The sequence below is a fragment of the Malaclemys terrapin genome, chromosome 1, assembly GCF_027887155.1.
Source record: "Malaclemys terrapin pileata isolate rMalTer1 chromosome 1, rMalTer1.hap1, whole genome shotgun sequence".
In the NCBI taxonomy this organism is placed as follows: Eukaryota; Metazoa; Chordata; order Testudines; family Emydidae; genus Malaclemys; species Malaclemys terrapin.
The window spans coordinates 7,014,243-7,029,144 of record NC_071505.1 but is presented as its reverse complement, the minus strand read 5'-3'; the positions used below and the strand labels follow the sequence as shown (position 1 = coordinate 7,029,144).

Here is a 14,902-nt window from a genome sequence, read left to right as displayed (position 1 = left end):
AGATTTTATAGCATGTTGGGGGGCCTCAGAAAGACAAAGGTTGAGAACCCCTGTTCTAGGGGAGGGTAAAGTAGCACCATTCCTGCTACTGTGTAATAAACTAGTAATGAATGGATTTCCAAAGTGTGAATAAACACCCCAAATTGCAGAGATTTAGCCAGTCCTCTCGTTTGGGTTTGGATCATTTGGCTGGAAATCAGGAGAGCAGGTACTTGTGGGTCAGGGATGGTCTTTTTTGTTCTGCGTTTGTACAGTGCCAAGCACTGTGGGGCCCAGACCCATGGCTGGGAATACAAATAATAATCATTTCTTTTCCTTCTGGACTTGTTCCTTAAGAACAGGCTCTTGCGTGGTACCTCAACCCCCCCAGAAATGCAGCAAAAGGTGTGTGGGTCTGTGTCTCTGTGTGTATTCCTGAGTTTCTTTAAATCTCAGGACTCCTGGGTCCTATTCCTGCTGATGCACTATGCGACCGTAGGCAAGTTACTTTACCTCTCAGTGCCTCCTTTTCCCCATTCGACAACTGGGGAGAAGGCTAGATGAACTGGCCAGTGTATATGTGTCACTACTGCCCTCTGCTGGACAGAGTCAGAAACGTTCTACTGTGTGTCATAGGCGCTGCATCGCGTTCCTAGCTAGAGGGCAATTTGTGTGTGTGTGTGCGTCCATCGTATCCACTGTCCGTAATCAAATCCAACCCCCGCAAATTTTCCTGACACACAACTTTGTGGCGGACCCCCAGAAGGGTACGGGAGCATTGGGCGTTGTCGTCGTAACTCATACACATTCGCCCCTTTGGGGATTAATACAACAGGGGTTGTTTTCCCACCCTGCTTGTAGAAAGCTGGTGTGAGGGATAATTCTACACTGCAATGTTCATCCCAGGGAACGTGTTTCCCTGGACCGGGCTGATTGTTCTTTCCCATTTTCCAAGACAGGGAATAGATTAAAATAGTTGCTCATGTGGAGGGTGTGTTGGCGGAGCAAGGATACCACTGGCACAGACAGGAAAATGAGGAGATGGCACCCCCTAGTGGCTGAACTAAGAATAGCATCCGTTGGCTTTACGCATGCAAGAAGAATGAATGCTGCAATAACTTTTAAGAGTCATGGACATGTGAGATTTGCCTGTCTCCTTCCAGCGAAGACAGGATTGTCCCCTGCAGATCAAATAGCTTTTTAGGCTGAGCACGCTTTGCGTTTTGTGATATTCCCTGGAGGAGAGGAGCTGCCCCTTTCCCATCCTTCCCAGAGCTCCACAGATATTCCCAGCCCTGCTCTGTCCCCCCAACCTCAACTTCCTGCCTTGGGGTAGCCATCCGTCCAGCCAAGTGAGATGGCAGAGGACTCCCTTGAGAGCCCGTGAACAGCACTGCCCCCAGCTGGGCCCCTTTTGAAGCAGACAGGCTTCCCCCCTTCTTCCAACAGGAATGAAGCCTGTTACCTGCCCAATCACATGCAGCTGTCTGTACTTTGCTGGTTTGGTTCATTCTCCTTGTGCCATTGGGGCACCCTAATGACTGACTGGCCCCCAGGAAGTTTGGGGGGGATCAACGCTGCCATATGTCATTGTTGTTATTTATGTTTACAGTAGAGCCTCTAAGACCCAAGCGAGATCAGGGCCCCATTGTGACAAGTCCTGGACAGTCAGCCCCTGCCCTGAAGAGCTGACAATCTACATGCATGAGACAGAGAAAAGAAATATGATCATCTCTATGTTATAGTTGGGGAAACTGAGGCACAGAGCAACTGGCCTGCCCAGCCAGTGTAGAGCTGGGGGGAGAAATCTGCAGCCCACCCCAATCCTAAGGGGCAGGACCCAGGGAGGCTGTAGCAGGGGCCGGAATTGAACCTAGAACCTGAGTCCCCATCTAGGGCCTTCACCACAAGACCAGCCTTCCTCTTCTTTCTTTCCTACCTGAGCTGAACACGTGTTAGGGTGACCACCGATGGGTCTGACTGTTGGTCGGTGTGAGGCATTTAATTGGTGGTATCCTGCATGCTGTATTCTGGGGGGTGTGGGGAAGGAAGGGGGGAACCAGTCACAGGTGAGTGTCCCTCGAGAGCTAGACCTGGGCGTATCCAGCTGTTGTCTCCTCTCCGGTGCAGAGGGCAGTGTTGAGACCGTGAACCTGGACGACACTTGTACTGACTACATGATCCCGGGGCTGCAGCCTGGGCTGGAATACACCGTCACCGTCAACCCCATCTTTGGGGACGTGGAGGGGCCCGTGGTGAGCAGCAAGGCAACCACTCGTAAGTGTCCTGGGGTGGGCCAGTGGGAGGGGAAAGGCCTGGGAGGGCAAGTGGATGCGATCGTTCAGTTCAGGTAGGCGAGACCTCGGGCATAGAAAGAAGAGGGACTGGGGGTAGGGGGGCAGCGAAGGAGGGAGTCAAAGGGGCTGAACGGGCGGCTGGGGACATGGGGGTGGGAGAAGACGAGTAGCGCTGCTGCCCAGGAAGATAGTCGAAGGACACGTAAGGGGAAGGAAGCCTACGGGGTCACAGGATTCCCTCTGGGGATGCCTGGCCTCGTTTCCAGAGCAGGGGACGGGGAGCCAGGAAATGTGGCGTCTAGCTCTGCCGCTGACTTGCTGATGAACGGGGGGCAAGTCATTTTGCCTCTCTGTGCCTCAGTTTCCCTATCAGGAATACTGGGGGTGATGTTAGTTATCCTCCTTTATGGAGTGCTGTGGTGGTGCTCAGGTGTCACGGTGATGGGCGGCAGTGGAAACTTCTAAAATAGATGATCAGCCAGGCTTATCCCTGCGTTGCCTGTACCCAGGTTGGCTCCCAGGTCTTCCGGTCACACACAGCCACGTCCTAGCCAATATCACCCGTGGCTGACAACCTCCCTCTGGTCTCTTCTGCATAGAGCAGCCTGGTGCATTGTGGTTTTTCTTAGGTCCCTTAGGACCTGATCCAAGTCCCCCTGAATTCAATGGGAGTCTTTCCACTGCTATTGCATCCGTCAGACCCATAACCCGTTCCGCTTACTCATGCTGCTTGGCTCTCTTTCTTAAAGTGGCATCGAGCGCTGTGCAGACCCTGAAAGTGTCCGACGTAACAATCAACTCTGCCCTGCTCTCCTGGAATTCAGTGGCTGGGGCCACTGGGTACAGAGTGGCTTGGGGCCCTACTCCAGGTAAGCTAGTGTTTATCGAGCCCGTAGCGCAGACAGGCCCCCTCCACCCAGCATTTATGCAGCGCCAAAGCTGGAACAGCGAGCTCATAAAATCAGGGAATGGCAGATGTCGAGGCAGCTCTGGCACTGGTCACTTGCCCACGTTGCACAACCTTAAGGTTGCTAACTTTCGAATGGCACAAAACCAAACACCCTAGCCCCGCCCCTTCCCCAAGCCCCCTCCCTCCCCACTCACTACTTTCCCCCTCCCTTGGTGGCTCGCTCTCTCCCACCCTCACTCACTTTCACTCGGCTGGGGCAGGGGTTTGGGGTGTGTGAGAGGGTAAGGGCTCTGCCTGGGGGGTGCGGGCTCTGGTGTGGGGCTGGGGCTGAGGTATTCAGAGTGCGGGAGGGGGCTGCGGGTTGAGGCAGGGGGTTGGAGTATAGGAAGGGGTGTGGGCTCTGGGGTGCGGCTGGGGATGAGGGGTTCAGAGTGTCGGAGGGGGCTCTGGGGTGAGGGCTCTGGGCTGGGGCTTGGGATGAGGGCTTTGGGGTGCAGGAGGGGGCTCCAGGTTGGGGGGGGGTCTCAGGGCTGGGGCTCGGGGTTGGGGCACGGGCTTGCCTCGGGCAGCTCTGGGTCAGCGGTGCTAAGGCAGGCTGCCTGCCTGTCCTGACACCGCCTTGCGCATGCCCCGGAAGCGGCCAGCTGGTCGCTCTCAGGCTTCGCATGCTGCTCTCACCCGCCAATGGAAGTGCGTGGCCATTTGCTCAGGGCAGGGGCAGCGCGAGGAGCCCTGTAGCCCCCCATGCCTAGAACCCGGACTTGCTGGCTGCTTCCGGGGGCCAGCACAGTACCAGGACAGGCAGGGGCTAGCCTGCCTTAGACGCCCAGCACCATCGGCCAGACCTTTAATGGCCCGGTCGGTGGTGCCTCCCGGAGCCACCATGGTCCCTTTTCGACCAAGTGTTCCGGTCGAAAACCAGACACCTGGTCACCCTACGACCACCCACATGCATCGGGGCAGGGAGCTCGTTTCACTGCCGGTCCTTTGGGTCCAATTCCCAGTTCCATTAAGGGCCCATTTGGCTGCTCTGGCAGCAGAAAAGCTGTACCAAAGTGTTTCGATTCCCTTGCTGATGTTTTGTAAAGGTACCTTCAGCAAGAGCAAAAAAACCGAAGCGTTTGATTCTGCAAAGGCAGCGAGGTCTAACCCATTCGGTCCAGGCTTTCCTGTTGCTCCCTGGAGGCTACATTGGTAGAAATCCAGGTCTTTGACTGGGTCTTCGAACTTCTCTGGCCTGCGTTATACAGGAGGATGGATTAGATTGTCAGAGTGACCCCTTCTGGACTTAATATCTATGAACTTTACTCGCTGGCTCCCAGTCTTCCTCCCGCCCGCTCCACTTGCCAACATTGTTTACTCTTCAGCTTCTTTTTCTTCCCGCCAAAAGAATTCTTCCACAAAGACCGACCGCGGCAGCTGGCTCTGAACAGCTCCACCACAGCCTACCAGCTCCGAAACCTGGCCCACGACAGCGAGTATGTGATTTCCCTCTATGTGCTCTTTGGCTCGGCAGAGGGGCCTGGGATCACCGCTTCAGCCAGGACGTGTGAGTATACGCATGGTGCGGAAGTGGTGCCTCTCCTTGCCCGGGGAGCTCAGGTGCCCGGTACATACTGACAATACAGAGAGCACCAAAGGGCGCTGGAGACGCAAGTTTAACCTCTTGTGATCAGAGCCTTTCATTCCAAAGCGTTCTACAAACTAGCTGTACCCCTGCCTCTGGAATGCAGCCACCTCTGGGGTAGAACATGACAACTTTAACACCACAGAGCAGCAATACACCACAGTCTGGGACACAAACAGAGGAAAAATACTATAGCTAACTGAAATATAGGGACAATTGACAGTACATGCCAGTGTTGGAATTTGACTCTGAGGTAACACCCATTCTCTTGTGAAAAGAGCAATGGATTAAGTATGGCCAGGACTTTTGTTTTATATTTCTTCCAAAAGGCAACACCACATCCAGCAGTACAGAGCCTCTTAATGCCCTGGCGGGGCATTGGGCTCAGTACCTTGCCAGCTACTGAGTCACCAGTAATACTCCCTGCAGTAACCCAGACTTCCTTTGGCTGTCTCCCAGCCAGCTTCTGACCCACTTAATCCGACAACGCTTGTGTGATCAGAAGGGATGACAGAATAAGATGATCCGCACCCGTGGCTTGGCAGACTCCCGACATCAGTCAAAGGCTACGAGCCAACTCCTCAGCTGGTGTGTCTCAGCGGTGTTCCCGTGAAGGCAATGGAGTTACGCTGATTTACACCAGCTGAAGATCTGGCCCACGATTTCACAAGAAGGATATCAGCGGGACTGTATCCCTGGCTGACCTACAGCAGCGCAAAGATAAGATCGCCACCATGTCCTTTGAAAGTCACTGTTCCCTAACAGTCACTCCCGCCGGCGCTGTTAGTAGTGAGAACCCTGAGAGGCGCTGGCATTTACTGAGTACATTACTAATCAAGACATCAGCTAACGTCACTTTCCCCTGGCAGCGCCGCTTGGCTACGTGTCCAATTTCAAGGTAACTTCCTACACGAGCACATCCATCTCCCTTGCATGGAGTGCCACAGCTGCAGCCACCGGATACCGAATCTCCTGGAGCCCAGAGGGAGCGGGCAGAGGTGAGTGCAGATCGGGTGCCATGATTTGCTTTTGTCTGATGTGTGTAGAGGACGTTCAAACAAGCTGGCGATGCAGGGTGTCTGCCCCCACGGAATATTGCCTGGCCACAGGAGATTGCTTTATTCTAGTTCTCTGGGCCTGCACGGCCGATATCTGCCGAGCGAATGCTCTGAATTTCTGGTGATGGGTGTGAAAAAGCAGCCTGTGCCAGGCTGTGTGTGTTACTGCCAGAAGGGTTTGAACCTTCAACCCTCAGTGCTAAAAACATGAGCAACCACCAGTTGATCTGAAGGACAGAGACCTCTGGGGTTTAGCTATAGCTCAGGGGTTCTCAAAATGAGGGTCTGGACCCCTCAGGGGGTCACGATGTTATTACAGGGGGGGTCGCAAGCTGTCATCCTCCACCCCACTTTGCCTCCAGCATTTATAATGGTGTTAAATATATTAAAAAGGGTTTTAATTTATAAGGGGGGTTGCACTCAGAGGCTTGCTGTGTGAAAGGGGTCACCAGTACAAAAGTTTGAGAATCACTGCTACAGCTGACTCATTAATCTCATGCATGGACCAGCCACTAGAGGGGGACAAAGATCCACGTGCGCCAAATGTAGTTTACATGAGCTCCCCCTTGTGGCCACCAGAGTAGCTGTGATTTGTGACTATGTCAGGGATTGCGGCCTTGTCTTAATTGGTTTCGGAAATCTTTGGGCCATCGTCTCTTACTCTATTCGTAGAGGAATCAAGTGTTATCCTCGAGGAATCCCATTCATTCCAGGGGGTGTTCCCCAGTGGAGATTTTGGCGGGTTTCCAGACCCTTTATGCCACTGATGACTTCTGGGCCTGGTACCAGTCCAAGGCCAAGGCGGATGTGGCTACAGAGTACGAGGGCTAGCTGTCGGGAAACCTTTCCTCATTCAGCCTCCATTTGCCTTTGTTCAGTTGAATCCCTATCCTCCTACTTCTCATCCCTGGTGCTTCTCTAAATGACTCGCTTCCCCCCACAACTTTGTGTTTACCCCCTTCCCCAGGGAGCCTCGGAAATAACACTACTGGGAGGAAAAGTGGTACCCTTTGGAGAAGATCCACTGTTCTTGGTGAATTATATGCACTGTGGTGTCCTTGTCCTTTCAGGAAGAGGAGTTGCCAAGAGCCAGTACCTGGGCAGCAAGGGGCTTGCGTATCACATTGAGCATTTGCTGCCTAATACCCACTATACACTTGGTGTTCGCGCTGTGTTCAACAAGTCCGAGGGACCAGAAGTGACTCTCGTTCACCGTACTGGTGAGTTCTGCTGTAATGACCCTGTCTTGCATGGGACAGCATGGTTGGAACCTACCACCTTCAGCAGAGACCTTTGCCACTGGAACTAAAGGAGCAGCCCTGTTAACTTGCAGCAGTAGAAGACTGTTATCCTTGAGAGGGATGCAACACACATTCTGCCAGTGTGTTATGCTATCCCTTCATAAATAGGCAGGGCTGGATTTAGGCCCTTGGGAACACTCAGTAACATTATACATGGGGACCCAAATCTTTCAGTCTCTCTCTCTTGTCCAGCTCAGTTCAGCAGCAGGCCCAGTTGCTCCTTGTGGGATGTGGAAAAGCCCTGCAAATTGTCCCTCCTTCCTTTATGGCAGACGTCACGTGTTTCCAAGGCTCCTTTGTGTGTGAGTGAGAATGCCCCTAGAGCGTGCAGGGCTGAGGACCTGCTGTGTTTGGAACAACTGGATTTTGAAACCCATGGGTAATATTTTTAGGCTGGTGTATAGCAAAACCTCATTATAATGTTCTCTAGCCTTTCTTCTTTTTGAACCCAATGGGGGAACTCCCTGTAGAAAAGTTGGTCTGGTGATAAGGCATTAAGTGAGATATGCCTAGAGGGTGTATACCTGCTGCTTCTGGTGAGGATCATGTGAGATCAGGGATATAGCCCTGGGCGTACCATGGGCTAGACTCTGATACTCTGACTCACGGTGAGTAGCACCTTTCTCCAGGCATAGAACCACGGACGTCAGCAGGCTTAGTCATGGAGCGGGGTGTCATTCAGTGGCCGGAAAGATATCGGAATCCGACTCCGATCTCCACATTTCATTCATTTTTGCAGCCTTGCTCGCAGACTCTACCCCCATCCAGACCGTTCGGGATTTGCGGATCGTCGACATTGGAGTAAACAGCTTGAAGGTCTCCTGGAAAAGGACCCCGGGTGTAACGCACTATAAGATATCCTGGGTCCCGTTCAGTGGTAGGCATCCTACTCCATCGGCCATATAAAGTCGAGCACCGGGGGTCCCTGGTACGCTGGAGGTAGCTCTCAGCTCACTGTTCCCGTGCCTCTTCTCACAGGTGCTCGAGGACAGACTATAAACTGGCAGAGTGGGGTCAATGCTTCTAGGAAACTTGGGGTCCACACCCAGGCTCATAAGAGTGGGCTGAACGCTTGGCATGGGGCATCTTTTGTTCCTCTCTTGTGCTCGTGGTAACTTGGTTTGATTTCCAGGTATAACCATGGTCCCTGGAGGAAAAGCTCCTCTTGACTGCACCTGGATTTTTGGCTTCTGCTCAGTTATTCCACCAGCTCACAAGTATGTTTGTGTGTTGCTGGATGGGTGGGCGTCCTGGGCCTGGATGGGTGTTTTCAATCAGGGAAGGGGCTCCCAAAGGATCCTGCCCTTTCTCCCTTTCATTGCTGCTTGGCATAGGCTTTAGAGGATAGGATTAATATTAAAAATGATCTGGACAAACTGGAGAAATGGTCTGAAGTAAATAGGATGAAATTCAATAAGGACAAATGCTAAGTACTCCACTTAGGAAGGAACAATCAGTCGCAGACATACAAAATGGGAAATGACTGCCTAGGAAGGAGTACTGCGGAAAGGGATCTGGGGGTCATAGTGGATCACAGCTAAATATGAGTCAACAGTGTAACACGGTTGCAAAAAAAAACAAAAAAAAAACCCCTCCATTCTGGGATGTATTAGCGGGAGTGTTGTAAGCAAGACAGAAGCAGTAATTCTTCTGCTCTACTCCCCACTGATTAGGCCTCAACTGGAGTATTGTGTCCAGTTCTGGGTGCCACATTTCAGAAAAGATGTAGACAAATTGGAGAAAGTCCAGAGATTAAACAATAAAAGGTCTAGAAAACATGCCCTGTCAGGGAAGATTGAAAACATTGGGTTTGTTTAGTCTGGAGAAGAGAAGACTGAGAGGGGACATGATAACAGTTTTCAAGTACCTAAAAGGTTGTTACAAGGTGGAGGGAGAAAAATTGTTCTTCTTAACCTCTGAGAATAGGACAAGAAGCAATGGGCTTAAATTTCAGCAAGGGAGGTTTAGGTTGGACATTAGGAAAAACTTTTTAACTGTCAGGGTGGCCAAGCACTGGAATAAATTGCCCAGGGAGGTTGTGGACTCTCCATCACTGGAGATTTTTAAGAGCTGGTTAGACAAACACCTGTTAGGGATGATCTAGATAATACTTAGTCCTGCCATGAGTGCAGGGGACTGGACTAGATGACCCCTCAAGGTCCCTTCCAGTCCTATGATTCTATAATCCAGACTGCAAGCCCAGTGGATGCTCAGAAGGCTGCATGTCTGCAAAGCACAATCCCTGAAGCGTGATGGTCAGTCCTTCTGGCTGGGAGGAGCCCGCCATAGCTAGCTCCAGAGTACGTCACCCTTGCTCCCGAGACAGCCATGGCATCAGGGAGAGACATAAGCTATTTCTCCCTTTCTTTGCAATCTAGTCTTGCCAGATGGGAGGAGTGAGAGCTCCTGGCTCTGCACCCAACCTCCTCAGCTCTTCTCAGCACACCCTCCTGGTCCCAGTCCGGTCTACACAGCTCCACCATCAGTCAGTGAGTGTCCAAGCAGGCCATAGGAGTAGCTCCCTGGACCATCCCATCTCTCCTGGGCCAGTCCCCAGGACTGGCAGCCTCTCCAGGGTCTATCTCCCATTCTAAGGGTATGTCTACACTGCAGTCACGGAGCATAATTGCTGCTTGTGTAGACATGCCTGTGTTTAATCCAGATCAAGCACCAGAACAGTGAAGCCATGTCAGAGCCCATTAGCTATGCCAGGAATCTCCTAGGGTTCTTGATGGACTGATAGAGACTGCACTAAACCATGCGTTGCCACAGCTTCACTGCTCTGGTACTGGAGCTAGCTAGATTAAAGCTAGCTTGGAATGTCTATGATACACCCTTGGCGGGGCTGGCAGGTGGGAGACCTCCATTATCTGCTGCTTAAAGCTTTCTTCTGAGCTGCTGTTTTGCACAAGTTGCATTTCCTGGCATGCAGGAAGTGAGTGCAGGAGAAAAAATGTTGCAGACCCAATTCTAGATCCTTTTCGTTGCATTTTTCCAAATGACGATTGAAATGTTCTGTTTCACCAAGTACGAGCTTTACGGAATGAACGTCTGGCTTGTTCAGACCCATCTTGGGATTTATTTAAGCAATTGTTCTAAAAACGGACAAAGAAAGGAACTTCTGCAAATGCCTCGTTTTTAAAAATAGAAGATGATCAATGACATTTTTGGGTTAAAATTGCCATGAAAAGTTTCAAGACACGATTTTTCATAACAAGTTCCCAATGTAGGAAAAAGGGAATTTTTTTGATGCAAAAAATGGCTATCTTTTTTTTTCCAGTGAAAGCCCAACTTTCTGATTTCTTAGGAGCCTCCCAACTCTTGACAATTTTGCGCAGCGTTGAAAATAACTCAACCTCCACATTAAACAGAAAGAGCCTTAAGGCTGGGTTATTGATGGGTTTCTCTCTTTACCAGCTAGTACACCCACATATTGGTAAGGAGGGGCAAACTAAGGGGGTATGGGAAAAGCGCAGCTGCCCCCTGTCTGCTAACAAGAGAACTCCCGCATTGCCCCTTGACTTGGACCAGCTCTGTCCTTATTCTTTGGCTGGGTGGTCCAATAGATAGAGCATTGCACTGGGAGCCGTGAGTCCAGATTCTGTTCCCAGCTGTCCCACTGATGCATTATGTGACCTTGTGCAAATCACTTAAGTTCCCTCTGCCTCAGCTTCTCCAGCTGTAAAATGAGGATAATAACACTCCTTCTCCTTTACCAAGTGTTTTGAGATCTATGGATGAAAAGGACTGTAAAGATCATGCTCGCTACAGGAAGCATTATGACTTTCTCCTGTCATTATCACAAACTCTTCTGTTTTTTTATTGTTGTTATTAATTAGGTGGCTTGGAAACCTCACAGATCGTTCCAGCAGAGATCATATTTTTCACAATTACTAAGCTGCAGGAGAGCACTACGTACACCATCCGTGTGTCTTCAATGATCCGGGAACGGGAGGGAAGCCCAGTGCTTCTGACTGCCAAAACACGTGAGTACCTAGGAGACATGGGCAGACACCACTATATAATGTCACCACTGCAACTGGGAAGTAGATCTGTTCAGGCTGACATTTCTGTGCTCATCTCAAAGTATCAAGAGTTTGGGATCAATTCGGAGAAACAACCTAAAGCGTAGGGATATTATCTAGCGCTGAATCTAAAGTATCTACAACCTAAAGCGTAGGGATCATATCTACAGTAAATCAGCATAGCGCCATTGGTTTTGGTACAGCTACATCGATCTCCACGAGCTAAGAATCTGGCCCAAGATGCTTACTCGGACTTATGGAGTACCATGCTGTTGGAATCATTCCCGCGCTCTGTTCCTACATACGCTGCTAGTGAGGCAGGCTGAATGTCAGTATCGCAGCTGGCCCGTGGGTAGGATCCTGGAGCTGATAACCAGCTGGCAGGAATTTCCCACCCACGTGTGGCCTGGCACAATTGGCCAGGTGCAGTCTGGATATTTTGGATCTTCCTCTGAAGTATTTAGCAGAGGCCATGCCAGAGACACGATACCAAACTCAACAGGCCAGCCATCTGTTTCATTTCTGTAATGACTATCTGGAATTTTTGCCATTGATTTCAATGGGCCCAGGATTCCACCCTTGTATAGGGTGTGTGTGTCTGTTTCCTTCTGGCCCGGTGAAATTCAGTAGATTCTCCCTCTCGAGCTTTTTTGTCTCATGCCATCGATTTAAGCGTTTACACAGCAGCAAACGATCATTGTTTCCTTTCTCTTTCTTTTTAAATAGTGGGTTTGCCCAAAGTGACTCAGTTTGCAGTTCAGGAGAGCACGGAAAGCAGCGTTTTGTTGAGCTGGACGGGTGTTCCGGGGGCATCGGCATATTTATTAACATGGCGCCTGGCATCAGGTAACAGCTCTTCGGTGTCATTGATGAATGGCTGTGGGTAAGGAGAGCTAATGTAAGGAAAGAAGAAGAGAATGTGAGGTGGGGAGAGTTGTAGAGTGTGTCTCCTTAGAAAGATCTTGGGAAGGGCCATATTGCCACAATATCACATCTTCACTATTCTTTGGTTCCCCTTGCTCGGCCCGTTATTAGTTCACGACGACATAGGAATTGCCAGACCAGATCCGCCCTAAGGTCCATTTAATCCAGTGTCCTGTCTCTGACAGTGGCAAGAGTGCTCCAGAGGAAGGTGCATGGAACCCCATCATGGATTAAACCATCGACAGAGGAAGTGTCTTCCTAACCCGGACAATGAGTGGCTGGATTATGCACTGAAGCATCGAGATTTATATCCCTGATCTTTTTCTAATCCAATTTAATGCCACTGTGGATGTTCTCATTATCCATATAAATGCCTGATCCTTCTTTTGAATCCTGCTAAGCTCTTTCCCTCTTACCTCATTCATTTCCCTCCGAGAAATAAGAATCTTGTCTGGTAGTGAGTGCAGAGGACTGGGACTCTGGACTCTCCCCACAATGCCACTCTTCCTGTGTGACCTTGGATGAGTCATCTCTGGGCCTCAGTTTCCTAATAAATACTGGGAGTGATGATGCCTACCCTACAAGGGTGTTGGGAGACTTAACTGGTCTAAAATTTGTACAGTGCATTGAGATCCTTGTGTGGAAGGTGCTTGCATCTGAAGAAGTGCGGTTCTTACCCACGAAAGCTTATGCTCCCAATACTTCTGTTAGTCTCAAAGGTGCCACAGGACCCTCTGTTGCTTTCTGGAGATGAGAGTTTCTGAGTACCCACATCTCCCACTCCCGTCTGTGCTCAAGCAGTGTTCCCTCTAGTTTTTTCCATCCATGTGCAGAATGAATGTTATGTGCACCATATTGAGGTAATGTAGGGATGTGCACCAAAACCAAAAACCTAGATACAATATATATTTTAAAAAAGTTACCATAGGGATAATTACTCCAGCCAGGACAGATTAGGCATTTTAGGACTCACTACCCAAAGAATTAAATTTAAGCATAAGAGAGAAATAAAAATTATGAAATGCACAGACCATTCAAAAAACTGAAATAACACACTTTGAAAGAAGTATTGAGAAGTAACAACAACAATAGTACAAGTATGTGTTGGGAGGTGAGTGTGAAAGACAGAGTGTGTGAGTGAGACAGAGACACACACACTGTGTGTGTGTGTGTGTGAGTGATAGAGACGAATTGCGCATCTTAGAGGGAATTTAGGTGCTCAGCACCTCTTTCAGTTTTGCCTTCTTTCATTAGTTTTCTCGAAGGCAGTGGCTTTCAATCTTTTTTCATTTGTGGACCCCTAAAAAATGTTGAAGGGAGGTGTGGACCCCTTTGGAAATCTTAGATATAGTCTGTGGATCCTCAGGGGTCTGCGGACCACAGGTTGAAAACCACTGTTCTATGGTAACAACAACCTTCTGTGGACCCCTTAGACATAGTCTGTGGACTCCCAGGGGTCCACGGACCACAGTTGAAAACTAGCGCTCTAAGGACTCTACTAGGTTTGAAAGGCATGATTTCCCTTTACAGAAGAGTCACTGTGGTCTGATCCTAGCAAGTTGTCATCCAAATGCTGCAATATTCTGGCCTTAGACTTCCATCTATTTCCCCACCCCGGGAAGAGTAATCAAAATAAACCCATAAGATGGACTGTGTTACCAATCTGAAACTGGTTCCACTGTGTCTCTCCTCCTGCATGTGCATTACAGTAAAGGAGGGGAAACTTAGAGAGGACATTACCTGCATTGAAGATCAGCAATGCTGCACTCCATATTTAACCAGCAAATCTTTCTTCTAACTCTACTGCCTAGGTCAAGGATTCATAGAGTTTAAGGCCAGAAGGAACTATTGTGATAATCTAGTCTGACCTCCTGCATAACATGGGTCATAGAATTTCACCCAGTAGTTCCTGAAGATAAGGGAACTATTCATCCCTCCTTGCACTGATCTGCTTCAAATCCATCTCCAAGCTCTGTACGCAGCTATCTGTGACGAAGCCACTCTATACTCCAAGAATATGGAAATTACAGGATTTGAAAAGACTGTGTCGGCCTCCCCATTAATAAAACAAGGCAGTTGTTAAGGAAGTTCAACTTCAGCCTTTGCCCGTGAGTCATCATGTTCCAATTAGAGATGGGCCTGAACCCACCCTCTCCCCTTCCAGACCTGAATAACCCCAAACTTGAGATCCATACATTAAGGATCATTGGGATTCTCGAATCTGACCTCCATTGGTTTTCCTGAATTAATCCTTGCTTCAAGTCCAGTAGCTGAGTTTCAACTAGAGCAGATCTTTGAGGGAAACCCCCTCCCCCCCATCCAATCATGATTAAACAATTTCCCGTGATGGAGAACACACCCAGCTCTTGGTAAATTGTTCCAACAGTGCCCTCACTGTTAGAAAAAATGCTCCTTATTTCCAGTCATTGGATCTTGTTTCGCCTCCATGATAATGCGATTCTTTTCCCTGCATGTTATAGATAGGTGCTTATGGAGCTTGACATCCTGTTCTCTAGACAACAAGTATTCCGTCTTACTTTTTATCTGTTAGGACAGTGATCCATGAGCATTGAAGATCATTTGCTTCCAAGTTTTCTGTGTCTCAGAAACAGATAATGCCATTTTTGATAGCATGCTACTCCTCCTCCCTTTTTGCCCTCTCGAGCCTTCTTAAATAGATTATAACCATTGTACCTGGAAAGATAATGGAACAAATAATTAAGCAATCAATTTGCAAACATGTGGAAGATAATATGGTGATAAGTAACAGTCAGCATAGAT

The 14,902-nt window shown here is 49.4% G+C and overlaps 1 protein-coding gene across 1 annotated transcript in view; it reads left to right on the top strand.

Moving 5' to 3' along the window:
- Positions 1 to 14,902, top strand: part of LOC128830334 (collagen alpha-1(VII) chain-like) — a 181,470-nt gene that overhangs the window by 52,390 nt on the left and 114,178 nt on the right. The window contains exons 13-20 of the mRNA XM_054016154.1: positions 2,110 to 2,256; positions 3,026 to 3,145; positions 4,577 to 4,735; positions 5,683 to 5,811; positions 6,942 to 7,091; positions 7,912 to 8,049; positions 11,012 to 11,158; positions 11,924 to 12,043. Of these exons, the coding sequence (XP_053872129.1) occupies positions 2,110 to 2,256; positions 3,026 to 3,145; positions 4,577 to 4,735; positions 5,683 to 5,811; positions 6,942 to 7,091; positions 7,912 to 8,049; positions 11,012 to 11,158; positions 11,924 to 12,043 (1,110 nt within the window). The remainder of the gene's footprint in view (positions 1 to 2,109; positions 2,257 to 3,025; positions 3,146 to 4,576; positions 4,736 to 5,682; positions 5,812 to 6,941; positions 7,092 to 7,911; positions 8,050 to 11,011; positions 11,159 to 11,923; positions 12,044 to 14,902) is intronic.